The 25,811-nt window shown below is 36.1% G+C and overlaps 2 protein-coding genes, 1 long non-coding RNA gene and 2 pseudogenes across 3 annotated transcripts; 4 read left to right on the forward strand and 1 right to left on the reverse strand.

Annotated features, from left to right (window-relative positions):
* Positions 1-33: 33 nt before the first annotated feature.
* LOC116144953 (putative disease resistance protein RGA1) lies at positions 34-2,760 on the reverse strand. Its single transcript, XM_031430399.1, has 2 exons — positions 2,410-2,760; positions 34-169 (listed from the first exon to the last, which is right to left on the reverse strand). The coding sequence occupies exons 1-2, from the start codon at positions 2,710-2,712 to the stop codon at positions 59-61; spliced, it is 414 nt and encodes a 137-aa protein (XP_031286259.1). The 5' UTR covers positions 2,713-2,760; the 3' UTR covers positions 34-58.
* Positions 2,761-6,876: 4,116 nt separating this feature from the next.
* LOC116145073 lies at positions 6,877-15,715 on the forward strand (annotated as a pseudogene).
* Positions 8,500-9,485, forward strand: LOC116144999. The gene is made up of 3 exons (XR_004130348.1): positions 8,500-9,203; positions 9,354-9,362; positions 9,437-9,485. It is a non-coding gene; the product is annotated as an uncharacterized LOC116144999 (long non-coding RNA).
* A 637-nt stretch (positions 15,716-16,352) lies between the features above and the next one.
* LOC116144995 lies at positions 16,353-19,233 on the forward strand (annotated as a pseudogene).
* A 609-nt stretch (positions 19,234-19,842) lies between these two features.
* Positions 19,843-25,679, forward strand: LOC116144997 (fructan 6-exohydrolase-like). Its single transcript, XM_031430450.1, is given in 7 exon segments — positions 19,843-19,979; positions 20,092-20,100; positions 23,470-24,329; positions 24,412-24,570; positions 24,697-24,935; positions 25,042-25,132; positions 25,294-25,679. Coding segments are annotated over 7 exon segments (1,575 nt in total). The 5' UTR covers positions 19,843-19,963; the 3' UTR covers positions 25,495-25,679.
* Positions 25,680-25,811: the final 132 nt, after the last annotated feature.

Here is a 25,811-nt window from a genome sequence, read left to right on the forward strand (position 1 = left end):
AGAAATTACCTATATACGGATGGTGACGTCAAGAATGTGAGAGATCTTGTGCCAATCTTCACATATCTCCTTCTGGTAACGCTGACTTAGAGTAAAACAATACTCTATCTCCAATTGTTTTATTGTTGGCGATTGAAGAATGTAATTGGGCAGCTTTTTTAATCTGCCACTGGAAGTGAACTTCAGGTAATGAAGAGATGGCATGATTGTAATAACTAATTCATCTTCTTTCAAAGTAATATCATCCCACTCTTCCCATCCAAACATACAATCAAACTCAAGATTTTTTAATTTGGGAAAGATAATAGAAGATCTGATAGTGCCATCACTTTCTATTCCCAAAAATTCATTACCCACTTTTTTTACTCTCTTGGCTTTTATAAAGAGTGATTCAAGAGATGATAATTTTCCCAAAGGAGGCAAATACTCACACTTAAAGCAATCCCCAAGTCTTAACTCCCTCAATTGAGTTAATGATACTATCCAATTTGGCCATATAGTTTTACCACCATAATTCCTTAAACATAATTTCACTAAATTTGGAGGTGGTTCTAAGGCCTCAACAACCATTTCATCTCTCTCAACACTTTCCATTTGGACAAAGTCAATTCTAAAATTTAAAAATAAAGAGATGAGGTTTGTCTTATTCCTAAGGTTTGCTCGCTTAACTTCAGCCACATCTCCTACATTTTCTAACATCGAAATACCGAGACACTGAAGATTTGTCAAGTTTTTCAAACTTTCAATACTACATGCTTTGCCGCCATGGCTACTACTACTCAATACTAAATTTTCCAAAGTTCGAAGGCATGTTAATCCTTCAATTCCTTTTGGCATGTATTCTACTTTAGTATAATTAATTATCAAATGCCTCAAGTTGATTAACTTTCCCATCCCTTGAGGTAATTTTGTTAGATTCATACACCAGGCCATGTTTAACGTTTGTAGATTATATAAATCACACAACTCCTCCGGCAATTTTTTTAAATAATTATTACGAGATATATCAAGATACCTCAAACGTATCATCTTTTTTATTTCTTTAGGGAGTTTTTGAATAACAAGTAAGCCAAACTTTAATCCTTGTAGACTCAAGTTATCAAATAATTTGGACGAAGTCAGCAGGCTTCTCTGATCTTGACTCTCAACCACAAGGCTACGCAATCTTTTTTCATTACTAGTCTTTACACTAAAACATTCATTTTTGGTAAGAAATTGAGCAAAATCATGCACTATATCATGCATCTTACAACATTCTATGCTACCATCATATTTATTTCTCTTAAAGTCTTGAAAAAAAGAGCGCAAGGCTAAGTTTTCAAAATACTCTTCCCCAATTAACTCCATGTCTTTGTTTCGCTCATCCCTAAGGTAACTTTGAGCCATCCATAATTTAATTAATTCATCTTTCTTAATCAGATGATCTTGCGGGAATATAGCACAATATGAGAAGCATTTTTTCAATGGAAAAGGCAAATCATAATAGCTCAATAGTAAAGGTGGAAATATCCCTTGTTCTACCTCTTCTATTTCCCACATTTCACTATCTAGAACATTTTGCCACTCTCCAATATTTGTTTTGAAACGCAAGAAGCTTCCTAAGGTTTTTATAGCGAGAGGTAAGCCCTTGCATTTAGCTACAATTTTTCTACCAATATCTTCTAATATTTCATTGGCTTCACCTGGAAATGCAATTTGACTAAATAACAACCAAGACTCATTTTGTGATAATGTCCCTAACATGATCATGTTGGTGGCTCCTATAGTTTTTGAAACATTTTCCTTACGTGTGGTAACTAGAATTCTACTACCTTGAGAACCACACTTTAAACAATCTTTTAGTTGTTCCCAATTTCTGGAATCTTCAGTCCATACATCATCTAGGACAAGAAAAAACTTCTTCCTATCAAGATATTGACTTATATGTTGCAATATAGTTTCTAGTTCACCTTGTCTCGATGGATCACCTCCAAGAGATTCAAGGATTGCTTTTGCAATCCTAATCTCATCAAAAGGTTCTGAGACACATATCCATATTTTTTTGTCAAAATGGGTTTTCACCTCATCAGCATTAAAAACTAATCGAGCAAGAGTAGTTTTACCGATCCCACCCATCCCTACAATTGAAACAATAGAGATGGCTGGCTCTTGACTACTCTCATTCAATAACTTATTTAATAACTCCTTCTTATCAGCTTCTCTTCCTTGCACCATTGATACATCACTAAAAGATGTAGTCATTGGTCGTCTTATTTCTACCGTGCCCTCTTTCAAACTAAAACCAAACATATTTTTTTCCATAGCAATAGTATCTATTGTTTTACTTAGACTTTTTATCTTGCGAGCAATGGCACAAGGCAGGATAACTTTACTAAAGCAAAAGGTGTAACAAGGGATGAGTGAACATACCTTTTTGATCATAGGATTGGAAGCATTTTCAACTTCCTTGAGTTGTAATTTCCCAATAGAAGTGTTCCACTCATCCAACACATCATCTATATCATAAGCTGCCTCTTTAAGCTTATCCAACCAATTCCTCACAGCAATATCCTTGAATTGTCTGCTCTCTGCATCTTCAAGAACAGCTCGAATGGACTGGAAATTGCTGGTGAGTTTTCGGATGTCATCATCAACACCCGCCACAAGCCTCAACTCTTGACGAGCGATTGAAGCCAGCTGCTCCAAGACAAAAGAAACAAGTGCTTCAGCCATACTGAAAGACGGTAAATGATTGAAGAAAGATGAGAAATTGATATTTTGTTTTGTGTGTAGAGTAGTCAAAGAAACGGTACGTAAATTCAATAAATATAGGGCATGGAACAGATAGAGGGAATCTTAGTTTAACCAATAAGATAGAAGGAAGACTGGGGAGGGGATAAGAAATAACTTCGCCGCCCTGCCAACCATCAAACATATAGCCGGCTGGGTCCTTTTCTCATAAAAGCTGTCACTAAGTTTTGGGAATGATTTTTCATTAAGCAAAGAGTAAGCACAGTGTAGTTCTTATATACAGCAACAAAGTTTACTGTAGGAGGTAAAACGCACCGTTTTGTTAATGATGTTATTAACAGTTAAACATCCTTTAACAAACTTAAAAGTAAACTAACTCCTTATTAATCCCATTTAATAAAAATTATATATATAAATAATATAATTTGATGTAATAAATAACTTAATACAAAGTGATTTTGTAAAGATTCATATCTGAATTATAGGTAAAATAATACATTAATTATATCTCTAAAGTCGGCTGATGACGTGTCATGATTTTATTGGCTACTGTATAGTTACAGTTCGAGGGTGTGCACAGTCGGGTTGATCGCCGCCTCCTTTAGAGCGCATGGAAGAACGCATCACTTGATTACGTCCAAAGTGCTGAAAAATTGGTGCAGTCCGGACCCAGTTAGGTAAAATCGTTAAACCCCTCTTGTGTCAATAATCTTACTGGCACCATAGTTGTTTGTAAATATATCAAAATGACCCCTACTAATACTAAGAGGGTAGGGAACATTTATTATAGAGCAAAAAAATTGCTTATTCAACCCACTTTCAGTGAAAGTGGTCAGACTACCCAATTAAATATTATCATATATTATGGATATAATGCCAAATGTGTTTTTTTTTTTTTTTAATAATGAAATATTGTAAAAAGATTTAGTTGATAGGTCTTGTAGTGGGGTGCTACAATATATTACTATCGGATTGTATTCCAATAAATTTATGGATTAAACAAACGTTGAGGTATGATAAAATAACAAATATCCCTCTAAGGTATTTGAAATAACAAAAATTCTTCTAATAATAATGAACTGTTAATGAGTCGTTAAAATTTACAAAGTTAAAAGTTTGTAAATATTATAAAATTGTCCTTCTCTCTTTTATTATAACACTTAAAACTTAACGATAAGAAGATTTTTGTTATTCCGAAATGTTATTAACCCTAAATTATTCAATATTATATTGAATTTACTATATATCTACCATTCGGTCTAGCGGACGATTATGAAAAATCATGGATCAAAATAAACAAATTAGTGGAAATTGGCCATCACATAATAATGGAGCCACTGAGCATAGTAACAAGCAAGAGTATCATAAAGCTTCAACGGTATTAATAGATTGACAGTGCAAATAAACCTATAAAACAGTAATTAGAAAAAGGTTGGAGGTTACTGGATAAAAAGTCTAAATCTAAAATTAATAAAAAATAAAGTAAAAAAATAAAAAATAAATTTGAAAACAATTAAGCTTGGTAAGTTGATGAATACATTGACATATTAGAATAAACTGCAAAATTTTAGAAAAAAAAAAACACATAGAATACTCAATTTATAAGGTTTACAGGCTTGAGTCTAAAATAAACATTTTCTACTTGGTTGGTTTTGGATCCATTAAACTTGCTAAGCTCAAAGCACAATTTCTACTTAGTTGAGCCGAGATTTCACGTGAAGATACATTTTATACTTAGAAACTAAATGCCAAACATACACTATACAATACTCCATCTCTTGATGTTGGTCCACTGGCTATTAATTTTTTTTGAAGCTCCTTTACCTCAGCATAATTCATTTGGTTAACTAAAATCCATTCAAACTGACATTTTTAAAAGCTCAATTGCTATTGGGGAGTAATAAAATTGTATACATTGCCTTTGGGAAGTGAATTAAATTACTTCAACACCATAGCTGAATTATTCAAATTAAAGAAAATTATTAATATTTTGCTCTCTTCTATTTTGAAACCATAACATCTGGTTTTATGCGATTGGACTAAATTTGTTTACGTTTACAGAACGTGATCAATTCACTATAAATATAAAAAACACAATACAAGATCAAACCGTAGTAAAGCCCTCTCCATTTTAACACTCAAGATCAATCGTCCAAAGATTAATCCCAACTCACCTCTGAAACCATTGTACACCAGCTCTCAGTTTTGACATACAAATACTTGACTTTTATTCAAGAGTCTGCAAGTCTGCAACATTAAGAAATAAGAAAGATGAAGCCAAAATAAACTCCTACTTTATATAATACAAAGCAATAGTAGGTGATAGCCTAAGCATCGAAAGCTGCATGAAGGTTATGCCAGTTGATAGCAGTCTGTCCATTGCTCTGCTCCATCATCGACAGTCATTTTAAAAGATCATTCTCATTATAAGCAACTATCTTGCAACTTAGACTCCCTCTTGAGAACAAGTGAGCTCAAATTTTCTCCATTACTCAGCAAACATTTAATAGCAGTATCGAATATGGTTCTTGGAAACACAAGCCTTGGTTCAGGTATTTCATCTTTCAACCACTTTTCTGACCTTTACGTTGAAGAAAGAAAACAAAAACAGGGTTTACCAGATTTAATTAAGAAATTACCAGTGAGTGGATGGCCATTATAGCAGCTCTTGGAATCATTACGTAATGGTAATGGCATGATTGTAAAACTTCCATCTCCTCTCAAAGTAATATCATCGCACTCTTTCCCTCGTACAAAAGCTGCTATTAAGGTAAACGATTTCTCCCACATCGACACGATAATGGAAAGCACAATGCTTTATAAACGACTTGGCAAAATAACTCCATCGCCGGGCTCAGCAACGAGGGCCTGTAACCAAGTGGGGCATTAAAGTGGTTGGACGCTGGCTGGGCTTCTCAGGTTGGGTTTGCTGGGTCGTATATTGGCTCGCCCAATCCAAGTAGAGAGTTGAACCTCGTGGGCTGGGCGAAGGTCTGGACCATATGGTTCCTAAAGTGGAGGATACAGCGTGAGGCTGGTCACAGAGCAGCGACTACCTCCCGCTCTTGTCAGTGGATGGATAACGGGTCGGTTCCCATCATGCTCATCAATGCCTGGAAAGCCCATCTCAACTGGACAGCCACTTTTTTTATTTCATTTAATCTCATTTGATATTTACTCTATAACAGGTACGTGAATTGGCTGAAAAGGAGCCTGATAATCTTCTCTCCAAAATGCTCCCCAGTTATGTTAGTTTTCAAATAGTCTCATCAGCAACAAGAGAACTACTGTGGCTAGTAATGTTAGAGAAATTACTACCTGCCAACTGCTGCACTTAATTAGGTATGTGTTCTTCAGGTTACTTTATTATTTGAATTGATTTTGGAGTTAATGATTTTTTTCCACCCAAATAATGGTTTAAAGATATTTTGCCATCCATAAACTTTTAAAATATCACTTTATTAATCAAATTTATATTCTAATAGTAAACCAAAAGCAAACTCGGTCTAAGCTATTAAAGTTTTTTAAGAGGGGAGACCGATGAATCTTTTGGTGGTAAAAAGTTAGATTTTGATGATTTGAATTGATTGGAATTTGACTTGAAAGTGACGACTGCATAAGCTTTAATCGCTTAATTGCCAATAATTGACAAGGTTAATGGGAGTAAGGTTTGAGAGGTTTTTGTGAGTGATGATAAGGAAAAAGAATAATGGTTGTATGCGGTTGCAACGATGTTGAAATTAGAAACAGAATATAAATTTAGATAATAAAGTGGTATTTTAAAAATATGTGAATGAGAAAGTATCACTAAACCATTATTTGTGTGGAAAAAAGTCCTTTACTCTTGATTTTGAGTTCATATTTACATTACACAATTAAGATAGGAAATGGGTGAAGATTTAACATTTTGTATTCATTTTTGCCGTATACATGGGTCAAGACCAATTGCACCAAAATACAAGTTCTTTGAAAGTTCCATTTCTGTTCCTAATGCTATAATTTCCATTGTCACCAGAAGAAAAAAGTAAACGCCTGGACTTCTGACTTTGAATTTTCTCTGCTCATAATTTTCAATGTTCATTTGGCCCTGCATATGATTTCTGATATATAAGTAACCTGCAATGTGGTGCTCTTCTCATACGCAAAATGGCCAAGTCTTGTATTTTTTTCATTCTTCTTCTTTTCCCTCCTGCTTGGCCATAGAGTTATTGAGCTTGAAGCCTCAACCCCTGTTTACAGAAACTTTAAGTTATCTCTATCTAATCCATTTCAAACTTACAGGACAGGTTACCATTTCCAGCCTGCCAAGAATTGGATGAATGGTAATTTATTTTTCTTTTTGTCCAACCTTCTTGATTTGTTAGCTTTAACTTCATATATTTCCAGCTTGTTATTTCTCTGACAGTTGCTTCTTGTGATCTCTTGTTTTTGATGATTCTGGCTTCGACAAATGGATGCACTAAAATATGCAGATCCCAATGGTTAGTTTTGTTATATAATAATCTTCATTAATCACTTGTTTTCCACTCTGCTTAATTTGAGGAAAATTTCTCAGGGCCTATGTTTTACAAGGGAATTTATCACCTATTTTACCAATACAATCCACAAGGTGCGACGGCGGGCTCTGGCAATCTATCATGGGGACACTCTACATCAACGGACCTGATTAATTGGACCCCACATGAGGAAGCCATCAACCCATCACAGCCGTATGATATCAATGGTTGCTGGTCAGGTTCTGCTACAATTCTGCCTGGAGGCAAACCAGCCATCTTGTACACTGGAAGGGACCCAAATAACAAACAAATCCAGAACTTGGCACTGCCCAAAAATNCAACTATCTTGCAACTTAGACTCCCTCTTGAGAATAAGCGAGCTCAAATTTTCTCCATTACTCAGCAAAGATTTAATAGCAGTATCGAATATGGTCCTTGGAAACACAAGCCTTGGTTCAGGTATTTCATCTTTCAACCACTTTTCTGACCTTTATGTTGAAGAAATAAAACAAAAACAGGATATACCAGATTTAATTAAGAAATTACCAGTGAGTGGATGGCCATTATAGCAGCTCTTGGAATCATTACGTAATGGTGATGGCATGATTGTAATAAACTTCATCTCTTCTCAAAGTAAATATCATCCCAATCTCCGTTATACAAAAGCTGCGATTAAGGTAATTGATTTCTCCCACATCGACAAGATAATTGAAAGCACAATGCTTTATAAACGACTTGGCCAAATAACTCTTTCGCCGGGCTCAGCAACGAGGGCCTGTAACCAAGTGGGGCATAAAAGTAGTTGGACGTTGGCTGGGCTTCCCAGGTTGGGTTTGTTGGGTCCTATACTGGCACGCCCAATCCAAGTAAAGAGTTGATCCTTGTGGGCCGGGCGAAGGCTTGGATCACACGGTTCCTAAAGTGGAGGGCACAGCGTGAGGCTGGTGACAGAGCAGCGACAACCTCCCGCTCTTGTCAGTGGATGGATAACGAGTCGGTTCCCATCATGCTTATCAATGCCCGGAAAGCCCAACTCAATTGGACAACCACTTTTTTCTGTTTTTTTTTTTTTTTTAATTTCATCTATCTCATTTGATATTTTACTCTATAACAGGTACGTGAATTAGCTGAAAAGAAGCCTGATAGTTTTCTCTCTAAAATGCTCCCCAGTTATGTTAGTTTTCAACTAGTCTCATCAGCAACAAGGGAACTACAATGGTTAGTAATGTCACAGAAATTACTTGACAACTGCTGCACTTAATTAGGTATGTGTTCTTCAGGTCACTTTATTTTTTGAATTGATTTTGGAGTTAATGACTTTTTTCCGCCCAAATAATGGTGAGTAATGATCGAGAAAGAGAATGGTGGTTGTGTAGAGTTACACCGATGCCGGAATTAGAAATGGAATATAGATTTTTGTAGTAAAATGATACTTCAAAAATATGTGAGTGGGAAAGTATGGTTAAACCATTATTTGGGTGGAAAAAAGTCCTTTACTCTTGATTTTGAGTTCATATTTACATTACACAATTAAGACAGGAAATGGGTGAAGATTTAACATTTTGTATTCATTTTTGCCGTATACATGGGTCAAGACCAATTGCACCAAAATACAAGTTCTTTGAAAGTTCCATTTCTGTTCCTAATGCTATAATTTCCATTGTCACCAGAAGAAAAAAGTAAACGCCTGGACTTCTGACTTTGAATTTTCTCTGCTCATAATTTTCAATGTTCATTTGGCCCTGCATATGATTTCTGATATATAAGTAACCTGCAATGTGGTGCTCTTCTCATACGCAAAATGGCCAAGTCTTGTATTTTTTTCATTCTTCTTCTTTTCCCTCCTGCTTGGCCATAGAGTTATTGAGCTTGAAGCCTCAACCCCTGTTTACAGAAACTTTAAGTTATCTCTATCTAATCCATTTCAAACTTACAGGACAGGTTACCATTTCCAGCCTGCCAAGAATTGGATGAATGGTAATTTATTTTTCTTTTTGTCCAACCTTCTTGATTTGTTAGCTTTAACTTCATATATTTCCGGCTTTTTATTTCTCTAACAGTTGCTTCTTGTGATCTCTTGTTTTTGATGATTCTGGCTTCGACAAATGGATGCACTAAAATATGCAGATCCCAATGGTTAGTTTTGTTATATAATAATCTTCATTAATCACTTGTTTTCCACTCTGCTTAATTTGAGGAAAATTTCTCAGGGCCTATGTTTTACAAGGGAATTTATCACCTATTTTACCAATACAATCCACAATTTGCGCTGCGGGCTCTGCAATCTATCATGGGGACACTCTACATCAACGGACCTGATTAATTGGACCCCACATGAGGAAGCCATCAACCCATCACAGCCGTATGATATCAATGGTTGCTGGTCAGGTTCTGCTACAATTCTGCCTGGAGGCAAACCAGCCATCTTGTACACTGGAAGGGACCCAAATAACAAAACAATCCAACTTGGCACTGCCCAAAATTTGTCTGACCCTTTCCTTATAGAATGGTTAAGTCAACTGAAAATCCTGTAATGGAACCTCTTAACAAATTGATCCAGGCTCATTTGAATCCTACAACTGCTTGGCTAGGCCCCGATGACACATGAGTTATCATAGGAAGCCAATTTAACAACACAGGATTGGCAATTCTTTACAGAAGCAAAGATTTTGTCAATTGGACAAAGCTGAACAACCATTACATTCTGAAGAAGAAACTGGAATGTGGGAGTGCCCGGATTTCTTCCCGTTTCGAATAATAGTCAAAAGGGTGTTGATACATCGATGATTGGATTGAACATCAGGTATGTGCTTAAGGCGATGATTGGATTGAACATCAGGTATGTGCTTAAGGCAAGTGTAAGTAAAACTCAGCATGATTGTTACATGATTGGTACATATAATGTTACTGCGGACAAGTTCATCCCGGATCAGGGTTCCATGATGGTGTTTCAGCTTTTAAGATATGATTATGGGCAATTTTATGCTTCAAAGACTTTCTTTGATAGTGCTAAGAACTGGCGGATTTTGTGGGGATGGATAATTGAATTATCTAGTGAAGCTGATAATGTTAAGAAGGGATGAGCTGGATTACAGGTAAATTTGCAAAAATTGGCTTGTTCCAGGAATCTTTACACTTAAAATAACTCGCTGTTGCTTGGACTCATGTTGCAGGCAGTTCCTAGAGTCTTTGGCTAGACAAATCGGGGAAACAATTGATGCAATGGCCTATAGCTGAAGTTGAGAAGCTACGAGAAAACCCTGTAATTTGCCAAGCAAATTGTTAGGGGAAGGATCCTTGCTTGAAGTTAGCAATATCAAAGCCGCCAGGTTAGCTACTCTTATGTTTATAATCAAAGTACAACGAAGAGGTCTGTATGGACGACAGTATAAGGTTTTATTAGATAGACGTATGATGACATGGTACATTTTTTCTGTTTCTTTTCTTTTGCAGGCAGATGTTGAGATATCGTTTAGAATAACTGAATTTGAGAAGGCTGAAGTGATGGATCCAAGTTGGACCGATCCAGAGTCGCTCTGTATCCAAAAGGGTGCATCAGTTAAAGTGCTTTAGGTCCATTTGGGTTGCTAGTTTTGGCTTCAAAGAACTTGAAAGAATACACAGCAGTGTTCTTCAGATTTTCAAAAACCAGACAAATATGCAGTTCTCATGTGCAGTGATCAAAGGGGTTCTTTCCCTCCTTTCTCTCTTCTTCCTTCTTATTTTAACATATTCGTTTTCCTTTAATATAATCTTTTATTTTGTATGACAGTTCTTCCTTGATAATGACAATAAGAAGACCACCTATGGAGCTTTTCTGGATGTGGATCCAGTTCATGACAAGCTGTCACTTAGAGCCTGGTGAGTTCATATCAACACTTCATAAAACAAAAATATTGATTCGGTAACTTATCAGATCGAAACTGTAATATGACTAAGTTGATCGATTTGGTGACATATCGGATCGAAACTGTGATATGACTAAGTTGATCAGGAACATTCCTGTAAAGATAATGTTTTAATAATCACTTGCATTTTTGCAGATGATCACTCTATAGTGGAGAGTTTTTGGTGGAGGAAAAGCTTGTATGACAGCCAGAGTTTCCAACCATGGCAACTGATGATGAAGCTCACTTGTATGCATTCAATTATGGAACTGAGAAGATAAACATCACACAACCTGAGTGCCTGGAGCATGAAGAAAGCTCGGATTAACTGATGCAATAGAAAGGAGCTACCACGGAATGGCATATTATACAGATTGCTATATTATATATTTAGAAATAAACTATTTGATGTTGTTAACATAAATTAATATTATAAACATGCTTATCTTGAGAGCTAGGAGAATTCGAACCTGAGACCGTGTATCTTAACCACACATTCCAACACTCTTTCTATTTCTCACCACTTGAACTACCCATGATGGGTATAGTAATGCTACATATATAAAGTTAAATCCTGACTTTGTATCTAAATCCATATGACAGTCGACTTATCATCCTATAATTAAGGGATGTTACTAATCATTCCACAGGGTTAGAGGTAAATTTGAGATACCAACTTTTGTGTAACGTAGCATTGTTGCTTTTTAAATTTTATAAATATATGACAAAAGGTCCAAAACTATTGAAATTTTGACTTTTCAACCCATTGAATCCTATATTAGCCCACCCATGAATGGCATTGTTCTTCTGGGCTTTTTTCTGTGTCCAGTATCCACTTCCATTGATATCAGGGTTAGCCATCCTATATTAGCCTGGCCCATGAATCGACTTGCTCTTAGTGGGCATTGATCTGGCCGTGCCCACTTGATAAAGTTGATATCACGGTTCGAAGGTTTTCATTCATAACTTTAAGGCTTCAAATTTCAATTTGATGACAATTTTCATACTTTTTATCAAATAAACCCTTACAAAGTTTGAAAACAGTATCATGGATCCCCATCTGTGGTATATCAAATAGACCATCAAAGTTTAAAAACTTTATCATAAATACCCCTTTGTCCTAAACTCGTCAAATTACCGTTACATTTGCAAATCACTTTCAAATAAGATTAAAATTACCATTTTACCCTAATACGATAATAAGACCAAAGCTACCATTTCACTCATCTATGACAAATGAGAGCATAAAGAAGTTAGGAGAAAAGGGTATTCATGATACAATTTTGAAACATTTTAGGTCCATTTGATAAAAAGTGACAACTTCAACTATATATATAATTTTTTTTTTACATACTTTAACTAATCCTTTGGGGTTCTAAAAGTCTGACCGGATAGTCCTTTAGTAGCTACTAGCTACTCTATTAGCGTCTGCGAGAACTTTAAGCCAGGAGGTTGGGAAAACTCTTTTTGCTCTTTTACTAGTGGTTAATGGACTGATATTTTTTTCATTTCAGATTTCATGTTAGCGTGCTTCTCAGGAAACATGAACATTTATTTCTACCGAAGCAACTGAAAAAACCTGTATACAGCTAGGCAGGGATTATTCCTTGATATTGCTCCAAAAAAAGGAAATTTCTGTGTTCAATTCGCCCCCAATTATGGGGAAAGACCAGTTGAACCAAAACACAAGTTTCTAGACAAGTATCAATTTTCATTGTCACTATAAAGAAAAAGTTAAACAGCTTGAGTTCTGACTTTGTAATGTGAAGACACATACACTGCTTCCAGGATATTTCTCTGTAGGACTTATGATTTTTCTCCGCATAATTTTCAATGCTCATTTGACTCTGCATGTAACTGCTAACAAATAAGAGGCCTGCAATTTGGTGCCCTTCTCAGTCTCAAATTGAACCTTTCGGGCTAGCATAACATGGCCAACTCCTGTATTTTTTTCATTCTTGTTCTTTTCTATCTTGCTTGGCCATGGAGTTTTTCAGCTTTAAGCATCAAAACCTGTTCACAGAAACCGTATAACTTCTCTAACTGATGCATTTCTGTTGAAAAAAAATCGCCACAAACATACAAAATAATGAAACAGAAAAGTAGAGAAGACAATCGATTTACCCTGGTTTGTTCACGAACTACGTCCAGCATTCAAGATAGAAAAGTTTTTATTGATTTTTAAAGAACTGCAGCAATACAATAGTAACAACGACAATTCAATCTTCCTTTTCTCTCTCTCAATATAGTTTATCAAACTAGGTTTTTTCACTATTACCGTACACATATAATAGTAAACCTTATCACATTTGTGCTAAACACTTCCAGGCCCAAATATTTACAAAACAATTCGAGTTTTGGTGGAGGAGTCAAAGCTTGTATCACAGCTAGAGTTTATCCAACCTCTGCAACTGATGATGAGGCTCACTTCTATGCATTCAATTATGGAACTCAGAAGATAAACATCACAAGTTTGAGTGCCTGGAGCATGAAGAAAGCTCAAATTAACTTATACAAAGCAAACTAGTAGCATGGAATGGCATATTATTATTATGATAGTTGATAGATTCCTGCATTTATATATATTTATTAACAAAATGAATCTACATATTAATTATTTTTATCTCCTAGTTATTATTATTATTATTATTTTTTTTTTTTTTTTTTGTTACTGGGATGTCTGGGTCAGCTTATATGCACCTCAGCTAATCTTCGGTGCTCATTAAATACCTTACTAACCCAATGTTATAAGGTAAGTTACAAATATGGTAGGTAGCCTCAAGGTGATTTAAACTAGGAAGTCAATAAATAGAGCAAACATTTTTTTACCGCCAGGCCAACCCCTTGGGGTTTTATCTCCTAGTTATTCTTATGTATTAATTGTACATTATTCTCATACACCCTCTAGAATCAATAAAAAACAATCAACCAAGTTTCAGTTGCGGATAACTACTACGTCACCTGATTCATTAGCGATGCGAGATATGATATCAATTTTTATATGATTTACTTTTTGGATGGGAGAAGTTGTTACCCTTCTCAATTTTTTTAATTATTAATTAAACCTTATGTCTTAAAAAATTAAATAAGTTTAAAGAAAGGATAAAATAATCAATAAAAGATTGATACAGAAATTTGATATTTTTGGTAATGGATTAAATTTTGTGTAATAGGACGTTTGTAACAGTAGTAGAAGAAAGGATACTTAGCAGCATTAATAGTAAGATTTCGTTTCAAATTCTGTTAATAATAATATTTGCAACAGATTTCGCAACAGAATTTTTCTGATACAAAAGCTGAATCTTCTTGTAGTGAATGTTACCACGGAGAAGTTCTCCCGGAATACAATGCCATAGATGGTGTTTCAAATTTAAGATACGATTGTGCTAAAATTTATGCTTCAGAATCTATCTCAGATAGTGCTAAGACCAGGCTGATTTTGAGGGAACTGATTGATGAATTATCTAATGAAGGTGATCATAGCAAGAAGGGATTGTCCAAATTACCGGTAAAAAAATTTGGTTCCAAGCATGTTTATGTCGTATTTAAGACCCTTTTCTGGACTCATATTGCAGGCAATTCTAAGTAGTCGTTGGCTCCGTAAACCTGGAAATTAAACGACCGGTGAAATGGCATATCACTGAAGTCGAGAGGCTACCAGCAAAGCAAGTAATTTTTCCAAGCAAAGTGTTGGCTGGAGGATCATTTATTGAAATTAGTGGTATCACAGCCGCACAGGTTAGTTTTATGTTTATAATCAAAGTAATAAAGAGCGTACTCGTAGATGATACAATATATGTGTATGAGACTGACGTATGAATAACGTGGTATATCTATTTTGGAAAAAACCCTACAAGGTATACTAGTTTTGGTTGGTGAAAGCCTACCACATATATGATTATGTATATTTTTTGGTAATCTCTTGGTGTTTTTTTTGTCTTCCAGGCAGATGTTGAGATATCATTTAAGATAACTGACTTTGAGAAAGCAGAAGAGAGGGAACCAAGTTGGACCAATCCAGAGTTGCTCTGCAAACAAAAGGGTGCATCAGTTAAAGGTGCTCTAGGTCCATTTGGGTTGCTAGTTTTAGCTTCAAGGGACTTAAAAGAGTTTCAGAATTTTCAAAGTCCAGGATAAATCTCGACACCTTGTCGGGAGACATAATGAGCCTTACCTCTTGCGAAGAAATCTAAACCTCATATTTCTGATTCTTTTACTTTCTTATATTTGGTATGACAGTTCTTCCTTAGACAATCACAGTGAGAAGACCACCTATGGAGCTTTTCCAGATGTGGATCCACTTCATGGGAAACTATCACTAAGGAGCCTGGTGAGTTTATACAAACATTTCAGAACACACCATAAAATTTCATGCCTAATGTCAAGTTTTTAACAACTTCTTGTTCACTACATTTACAGATTGATCACTCTACAGTTGAGAGCTTTGCCGGAGGAGGCAAAGCAGGCTTCAAAGCTAGAGTTTGTCCAACCGTGGCAATTGATAATGCAGCTCACTTGTATGCATTCAATTATGGAACTGAGAAGACAAACATTACAAGCCTTACTGCAAGGAGCCTGAAGAAAACTAAAATTACCCCATAAAAAAAGGGAATACCCAGCAATGACTGGTATACCATAATAGATTCCTACAATAAGATATCTACAAATAAAAGGGATCTATCTAATTTTGTTTTAGTTTTCTCATAATTATTTCCATATCTACTACATATTGTATTGTTTTATCTATAATATATTGTTCTTTTGGGAGTATCTTTTATACTTATGCTTTTCCATCGATAACTTGTAATGCAAGTTTTAGTTATGATCGTCGCTTCGTCATTCTTGATTTATAAAATTAACCTATAGTTAGTTGTGAAAGAACTAAATAACGTTTTGAATCAAAGAAACAAATAACCACACACAAATATCAAACTAGCAAAGAAGAAGAAAACATGTGTAATTATCTTGGTTCACCCAAAACTGGAACCCCGTGTGCATCGTGCAAACGAGCTTTGACCTTGAGCTACGACCTCTATTGTCAAAGTGGTCATCAACTCTAACAAGTTGTTATTAATAGATGATAAACTCAATTTGGATAAAATAATGTAATTTCAGTGATTTAAACTCAAACAACTTGATTATTGTAAGGTACATGATAAGTCGCACTTGCACATAGAGAGATTATTTTTCATTGTTGCCGGAAGAATAAATAAACAGCTAGACTTCTGACTTTCTGTAATGTGAGACATATACACAGCTTCCAAGGTATCTCGCTCTTGAACTTTGAGTCTTCTCTCTTTAAATTAGCCCTGCATAAATATTGCTTAAAAATAAATATATCCTGCATGTGGTGCTCTTCTCATAATTCAAAATGAACTTGCCAGGATACCAAAACATGGCCAAGTCGTGTACTTCTCTGATCTTGTTCTTCTCTGTCATCCTAAGCCATGGTGTTGTTGAGCTTCAGGCATCAAACCCTTTTTACAGAAACCTGTATACATCTCAATCTACTTCTACAAGTCAACCTTACAGGACTGGCTACCATTTCCAGCCTCCCAAGAATTGGATGAATGGTATTTTTTTTCTTCCTTCTGTCAGTTTCATTGTTCTTGTTTTTATCTCTTACGCTTGCTCCAGCTGATTCTTGTTCTTGTTTTGTGGCATGGACAAATGATTGCACTACGGATTTGCAGATCCCAATGGTTAGTTTTACTTCTCTGCTGTTGTTCTAATTCTTTTCTATGTGTTGACTTGAGGAAAATCTGAAGCTATAATGGATTAGCGTAAATTTCAGGGCCTATGATTTACAAGGGAATATATCACCTGTTCTACCAATACAATCCAAAAGGTGCAGTGTGGGGCAACATTGTGTGGGGTCACTCTACATCAACGGACCTGATTAATTGGACCCCACATGATGCAGCCATCTACCCAACACAGCCGTCTGATATCAACGGTTGCTGGTCAGGTTCTGCCACAATGCTGCCTGGAGGCAAACCAGCCATCCTGTACACAGGAATTGACCCAGATAACAAACAAGTCCAGAACTTGGCTGTGCCCAAGAATTTATCTGACCCTTACCTTAGAGAATGGGTTAAGTCCCCCAAAAATCCTCTAATGGCTCCCACTGCAACGAATCATATCAATGCGAGCTTTTTCAGAGACCCTACCACCGCCTGGTTAGGCCCTGATAAGAGATGGAGAGTGATAATAGGAAGCCAAATTAAGGACAAGGGGTTAGCATTTCTTTACAGAAGCAAAGATTTTGTATATTGGACTAAAGCAAAACATCCGTTACATTCAGAAAACCATTCCGGAATGTGGGAGTGCCCGGATTTTTTCCCAGTTTCTACCAACAGTCGAAAGGGCGTCGATACATCGATAATTGGATTGAACACTAAGCATGTGCTTAAGGCAAGTGTAGGTAAAACTCCACATGATTGTTACATCATTGGTACATATAATGTGACTGCGGATAAGTTCATACCAGAAGAAGGTTCCATGAACGGTGTTTCAGCATTAAGATATGATTATGGAAAGTTTTATGCTTCCAAGACTTTCTTTGATAGTGCTAAGAACCGGCGGATTTTGTTGGGATGGATTAATGAATCATCTACTCAAGAAGATGATATCAAGAAGGGTTGGTCTGGATTACAGGTAAATTATTGATTTGATTATTCTTTAAATAACTTTGTTGCAGATTTCAAGTTGATTATGATGGTCAGATAGAGATCTAGGTTTAGATTACCATGTTACAACTTGATGAATTAAATAATAAGATTTAAATATTCTGACCATGTTACAACTTGAACCATAAAGTAGTATATGAAATTTTAATATTCTAATTAAAATATTTTGGACTCATTTTGCAGGCAATTCCTAGGGGTCTTTGGCTTGATAAATCAGGGAAACAATTGGTGCAATGGCCTATACCTGAAGTTGAGAAACTAAGAGCAAAGAAAGTGAATTTACCAAGCAAATTGTTGCGGGGAAAATCACTGCTTCCAGTCAGTGGTATCACAGCTGCGCAGGTTTGTACTAGGATTATAATTAAGTAACAAAAGAGACATATTGTCACATCTTACATCGCTAACGAATGAGTTTAGAATTCGGTTATTAGGTTTGGGTTTTCTTAACTAAGTAGGCGTGTTTTGGGTAAAGGATGCTTGCATGAAACCCAAAATAGACAGTTTCTACCTAGTGGGGCCTTAGATTGACTCATAAGTATATTAGACGAGAGTATCATTAATAAGTAAAACCCTAAAAAGGTTTATTAGTTTTGACCATTATCTTAACTAAAGCATTTTTAGCTCAACTTAAACTATATGCTTCTTTTGTCCCAACCCATTAAGCCAAAAGCCTAAAACAGTTATGAATAATCTTCTAATCTATTGGTTTCTATTGTTTCATAGGCAGATGTTGAGATATCATTTGAGATAACTAAATTTGAGAAAGCAGAAGTGCTGGATCCAAATTGGACCAATCCACAGTTGCTTTGTAGCCAAAAGGGTGCATCAGTTAAAGGAGCTCTAGGTCCATTTGGGTTGCTAGTTTTGGCTTCAAAGAACTTAAAAGAGTACACAGCAGTGTTCTCAGAATTTTCAAAAACAAGAACAAATATGCAGTGTCATGTGCAGTGACCAAAACAGGTCTTTTCTCTCCTAATTTCACTCTCTCGAAGCATATATGTCTTACCAAAAGTATATTTAACTCTTTTTGGAATTGATAGGTCTTCCTTGAATAATGATAATGATAAGACCACCTATGGAGCTTTCCTAGATGTGGATCCAGTTCATAGAAGCTGTCATTAAGAAGCCTGGTGAGTTCATATCAACATTTGTAATAAACATATACGATTCTATAACATTATCAGATCGAAACTGTGATATGCCGAAGTTGATCAGGGACATTCCTGAAATGAATGTTTAATACTACTTGAATATTTGCAGATTGATCACTCTATAGTGGAGAGTTTTGTGGGGGAGGCAAGCTTGTATCACAGCCAGAGTTTATCCAACCTGCAATTGATGATGAAGCTCACTGTATGCATTCAATTATGGAACGAGAGATAAACATCACAAGCGAGTGCCTGGAGCATGAAGACAGCTCAAATTAACTGATGCAAAACTATAATAGTTATATTACAAAAAAAAAGATCAACAATTAATGTTCTATCTCCAACTTATTCTATGTATAATTGTGTGTTATCTCCTGGTATATGAAAAATGATAATTTTATTTAAAAAAAAAAAGGGCAAAGGGCTGAGTTAATCAAGGAAACTTCTCTGTACATATGTTAGGATAGAAAATTAACAAAACAGACAATGTAAGTGGGGTCTTCTTTTTCACATATACTATATCTGGCAAGACAAATTCATCAAAAGATATACAACTATAAATGCATGATATGACAGTATTTACTAAAAGTACAGACAGATATCATTGTTCACTATGACCAGAAATAAACAAATCTTGAATGGAGATTTTCTAGTATTGTGGGGACACACACGCAGCTTCCAAGGTCTTTAATATTTGGATTCTAGTCTTTTTTTACTTTGCCTGTTCAAGTCCAATTGACCAATAAAAATGTCCCTGCATATTGTTGAGGAGTAATTCTCTTTCAGAAATAATTAACAATGTTTTGTTCTTGCTATAAAGAAACCAATTAGCTTCTTCCGAGCTAACCCACCATGGCCAACTCTTGTTTCTCTAGTCTTATTGCTCTTTATCTCCTGCTAGGCCCTGGCTTCTTTCAACTTGAAGCTTCACAGAATATCTGCAGAAACATTCATACTTCTCAACAAACTTGTTCAGATCAACCTTACGAACCAGTTACCATTTCCAGCCCCTCATGAATTGGATGAATGGTAATATATATTTTTTTTTCTTGACTTGTAATCTTATTCCTTTTGACTACACTCTAACTGGTGATACTTGTGTTTCCTTGAACATGTGATGGCGGCGCGTTTCGGTATGCAGATCCAAATGGTTGTTTTAATTCTGTACTGTTTTACCCATTGAAACTGATTGTTTTTATACCAAATCTGTTAAGAATAATCAATCTAGAACGGTTTATGTAGAACTGAGTTGAAGTGTCTATTATTTCGGACTTTCTGTTAGTGTTAAGTGTTGAAGTGATGAAAATTTCAATTTTCAACATGATAATTAATGGACTGATGTAAATTTCTTTATTTCAGCTCCTATGATTTACAAGGGAATTTACCATTTGTTTTACAATACAACACAAGAGCGGTGTGGGACCCAGTGTGTGGGCACATTCTACATCAACGGATCTGATTAATTGGATTCCCCATGATCCGGCCATGTACCCATCAAAGCCGTCGGATATCAACGGCTGCTGGTCAGGTTCTGCCACAATTTTACTGGAGGTGAACCAGCCATTTTATACACTGGCCTTGCCTCAAAACACCAAGTTCAGAACCTGGTTTTGCCCAAAAATTCTTCTGACCCTTACCTTTTGAGTGGGTTAAGTCTGCAGAAAATCCACTGATGGAACCCCTGAAAATGTTGATCCAATCCTTTAGAGACTTCCACAGCTTGGCTAGGCCCAATGGCACGTGGAGAGTGGTCATAGGAAGCGAAATTCAGGACAAGGGATTAGTATTTCTTTACAGAAGCAAAGATTTTGTGAATTGGACTAGAGCTGAACACCATTACATTCTGGTGAGGGTACTGGAATTGGGAGTGCCCGGATTTTTTCCCAGTTTCTACCGATAGTCTAATAGGTGATACATCGAAAACTGGACCCAACATAAACATGTAAGGCTAGTTTATTGATACAAAATTTGATTGTTACATAATTGGTACATATGATGTTACCACGATAAGTTTATCCCAGAAGCAGGTTCAATAGATAAAGTTTCAGGATTAGATATGATTATGGTAAATTTTATGCTTCAAAGTCTCTTTGATAGTGCTAAGACAGGGGATTTGTGGGCATGGATTAAGAATCATCTAGTGAGGCTGATGTATCAAGAAGGGTTGGTTGGATTACAGGTAATTTAGAGATTTGTTCATTTGTTTGAATGGAAGTCGTGTTCAAGTATTGTTACTCTTTTCTTGATTCATTTTGCAGGCGATTCCTCGGAGTCTTTGGCTAGACAAATCTGGGAAACAGTGGTGCAATGGCCTATTGCTGAAATTGAAATGCTACGTGGACACCAGGTGAATGTCGAGCAAATTGTTAGAGGAAACGATCAGTGCTTGAAGTCACTGGTATCACAGCAGCACAGGTTAGTTTTTTCGTTTACAAGTAATGAAGAGGGAAATGCGGCAGCAGATGATACACTTATCTATACATTATATGATAACGTCGATATATATTTTCGAAAACTATGAAGTTTTGCAGGCAGATGTTGAGGATATCATCGAGATAACAGAGTTTGAAAAGGCAGAAGTTCTGGACTCAAGCTGGACAAATCCACAGTTGCTCTGTAGCAATTGGGCATGCTCAGTTAAAGGAGCTATAGGTCCATTTGGTTGCTAGTTTGGCTTCAAAGGACTTACAAGAATATACAGCAGTGTTCTTCAGAATATTCCAAGACCAGAACAAATATGCAGTGCTCATGTGCAGTGACCAAAGCAGGTTTTTTCTGTCTCACTCTCTAAAGCTGTTAATTTTAAGCTAAACGTCATAAATTTGAACTCTTTTTTGCGTTTATTTTTCTCATGTTTAAATTGCTGATAGGTCTTCCTTACATACCGGTAATGACAAGGCACTTTGGAGCTTTTCTGGATGTGGATCCAGTTCATGAAAAGCTGTCATTAAGGAGCCTGGTGAGTTGAAATAACCACACAAGAATACACTACAAACTTAAGACATAACTTCAAGAGATTATCAAGTTGATCATGATACATGAACATTATTTACAACTATTGAACTTATTAGAAATCCAGCAGTAATTTAGTGCACTTCTAATCATCACTTCTACAGTTGATCACTCTATAGTGGAGAGCTTCGGCGCAGGTGGCAAAGCTTGCATCACAGCTAGAGTCTATCCAACTTTGGCAATTGATGAAGAAGCCCATTGTATGCTTTCAATTATGGAACTGAGAAGGTAAAGATCACAAGCCTGAGTGCCTGGAGCATGAAACAAGCTGAATCAATGAAATAATACAGCAGAGGATCAGCATACCTGATGGATCCTAAGAAAGAGATGTTTAGTACTAAAAGTATCAATCTTGAATAAAAGAGATCAACATATTAATTGTTCTATGTCCAACTTATTCCTATGTATTAATTGTGAGTTATTTTCTTGGTGATATGAAAAATGATAATTTTAACTAAAAAAGAAGGGCAAAGGACTGAGATTAATTAAGGAAACTTCTCTATACATATGTTAGGATGAGAAAAGTAAACTACAGATAATGTAAGTGGGGTCTTCTTTTTTCACATAAACTAATATCTGGCAAGACAAATTGCATCAAAAGATATACAATTATAAATGCATGATGTTGACAGCATATTTATCTAAAAATGTCCCACTTGCAAGTTCAGAAAGACATCATTTGTCACCAATACAAGAAGAATAAACAAATAAACATAGCCTGAATGGGGACTTTTTCTGTATTGAGGGGACAAATACGCAGCTTCCAAGGTCTTTAAATATTTTGACTCTAGTCTTTTTTTAATTTGCAATGTTCAAGTCCAATTGACCAATTAAGATGGCCCTGTATATTGTTGAGGAATGTACTCTTTCTCAGAAATAATTAACAATTAAATGGCATACTTATGAGCCATGACTTTTGTTCTTGTTATAAAGAAACCGATTAGCTTCTTCCAAGCTAACCTACCATGGTCAACTCTTGTGTTTCTCTAGTCTTATTGCTCTTTACTCTCCTGCTAGGCCATGGCTTCTTTCAACTTGAAGCTTCACAGAATATCTGCAGAAACATTCATACTTCTCAACAAACTTGTTCAGCACAACCCTACAGAACCAGTTATCATTTCCAGCCCCCCATGAATTGGATGAATGGTAATAATTTTTTCCTTTTGTTTATGTATAATCTTCTTGGCTTGTTAATCTTATTGCTCTTGTCTACATCTCTAACTAGTGATCTCTTATGTTTATCCTTTGAACATGTGATGGCGGCACGTTTCCGTATGCAGATCCAAATGGTTAGTTTTAATCTTCTGCTCATGTTTTACCCATTGAAACTGATTGTTTTTATACCAAATCTGTTAAGAAATAATCAATCTAGAACGGTTAAATGTAGAACTGAATGTTGAAGTGTCTATGATTTCGGACTTTCTGTTAGTGTTAAGTGTTGAAGTGATGAAAATTTCAATTTTCAACCATTACAATTAATGGACTGATGTAAATTTCTTTATTTCAGCTCCTATGATTTACAAGGGAATTTACCATTTGTTCTACCAATACAATCCACAAGCAGCAGTGTGGGACCCCAGCATTGTGTGGGCACATTCTACATCAACGGATCTGATTAATTGGATTCCCCATGATCCGGCCATGTACCCATCACAGCCGTCGGATATCAACGGCTGCTGGTCAGGTTCTGCCACAATTTTACCTGGAGGTGAACCAGCCATTTTATACACTGGCATTGCCTCAAAAAACACTCAAGTTCAGAACCTGGTTTTGCCCAAAAATTCTTCTGACCCTTACCTTTTAGAGTGGGTTAAGTCTGCAGAAAATCCACTGATGGAACCCCCTGAAAATGTTGATCCAAGCTCCTTTAGAGACCCTTCCACAGCTTGGCTAGGCCCCAATGGCACGTGGAGAGTGGTCATAGGAAGCGAAATTCAGGACAAGGGATTAGTATTTCTTTACAGAAGCAAAGATTTTGTGAATTGGACTAGAGCTGAACAACCATTACATTCTGTTGAGGGTACTGGAATTTGGGAGTGCCCGGATTTTTTCCCAGTTTCTACCGATAGTCTAATAGGCATTGATACATCGAAAACTGGACCCAACATTAAACATGTGATTAAGGCTAGTTTATTTGATACAAAATTTGATTGTTACATAATTGGTACATATGATGTTACCACTGATAAGTTTATCCCAGAAGCAGGTTCAATAGATAAAGTTTCAGGATTAAGATATGATTATGGTAAATTTTATGCTTCAAAGTCTTTCTTTGATAGTGCTAAGAACAGGAGGATTTTGTGGGCATGGATTAATGAATCATCTAGTGAGGCTGATGATATCAAGAAGGGTTGGTCTGGATTACAGGTAATTTAGAGATTTGTTCATTTGTTTGAATGGGAAGTCGTGTTCAAGTCATTGTTACTCTTTTCTTGAACTCATTTTGCAGGCGATTCCTCGGAGTCTTTGGCTAGACAAATCTGGGAAACAGTTGGTGCAATGGCCTATTGCTGAAATTGAAATGCTACGTGGACACCAGGTTGAATGGTCGAGCAAATTTTAAGAGGAAGGATCAGTGCTTGAAGTCACTGGTATCACAGCTGCACAGGTTAGTTTTTTGGTTTACAAGTAATGAAGAGGGAAATGCGGCAGCAGATGTATCACCTTATCTATACATTCATATGATATAAAGTCCGATATATATTCATTTCGAAAACTATGATAAGTTTTGCAGGCAGATGTTGAGATATCATTCGAGATAACAGAGTTTGAAAAGGCAGAAGTTCTGGACTCAAGCTGGACAAATCCACAGTTGCTCTGTAGCCAATTGGGTGCATCAGTTAAAGGAGCTATAGGTCCATTTGGGTTGCTAGTTTTGGCTTCAAAGGACTTACAAGAATATACAGCAGTGTTCTTCAGAATATTCAAAGACCAGAACAAATATGCAGTGCTCATGTGCAGTGACCAAAGCAGGTTTTTTCTGTCTTCACTCTCTAAAGCTGTTAATTTTAAGCTAAACGTCATAAATTTGAACTCTTTTTTGCGTTCTATTTTTTCTCATGTTTAAAATTGCTGATAGGTCTTCCTTACATACCGGTAATGACAAGGCCACTTATGGAGCTTTTCTGGATGTGGATCCAGTTCATGAAAAGCTGTCATTAAGGAGCCTGGTGAGTTGAAATAATCGCATAAGAATACACTATAAACTTTAAGACATAACTTCTAGAGATTATCAAGTTGATCATGATACATGAACATTATTTTACAACTATTGAACTTATTAGAAATCCAGCAGTTAATTTAGTGCACTTCTACTTCATCACTTCTACAGATTGATCACTCTATAGTGGAGAGCTTCGGCGCAGGTGGCAAAGCTTGCATCACAGCTAGAGTCTATCCAACTTTGGCAATTGATGAAGAAGCCCACTTGTATGCTTTCAATTATGGAACTGAGAAGGTAAAGATCACAAGCCTGAGTGCCTGGAGCATGAAACAAGCTCGAATCAATGAAATAATACAGCAAGAGGATTAGCATACCCTGATGGATTCCTAAAGAAAGAGATGTTTAGTACTGAAAGTATCAATTGTATTTCATAGTGGGAAGGCCTAAAAATCATATTACAACGTATAATGATTTTATGTCATTCAACCCCTTGCTTCAGAATACATTGTACCTTGAATAAGTACTGCAAAAGAATGCATATTTTACTTCTCATAGCATACATATTGTATCAAAATAGAGAGACCCTTCATTTGATTAAAAATCAAGATTGAACCACAAGTCAATGGGAAGGTGATCAAAAGAATTTCTAAAGACGTTAATGAAAAACAAGTAGCATAATCAAAATC

Source organism: Pistacia vera, unplaced genomic scaffold, assembly GCF_008641045.1.
Source record: "Pistacia vera cultivar Batoury unplaced genomic scaffold, PisVer_v2 Contig46, whole genome shotgun sequence".
Lineage (NCBI taxonomy): Eukaryota > Viridiplantae > Streptophyta > Magnoliopsida > Sapindales > Anacardiaceae > Pistacia > Pistacia vera.

What these genes read in the sequence shown, in the direction of transcription:
- LOC116144953 (XM_031430399.1), bottom strand. Translation starts at nt 2,712, where the DNA reads ATGGCTGAAGCACTTGTTTCTTTTGTCTTGGAGCAGCTGGCTTCAATC. An exon ending in CCAATCCTATGATCAAAAAG is followed by an intron (nt 170 to 2,409) that starts GTATGTTCACTC and finishes GTTCACTTCCAG; the next exon opens with TGGCAGATTAAAAAAGCTGC.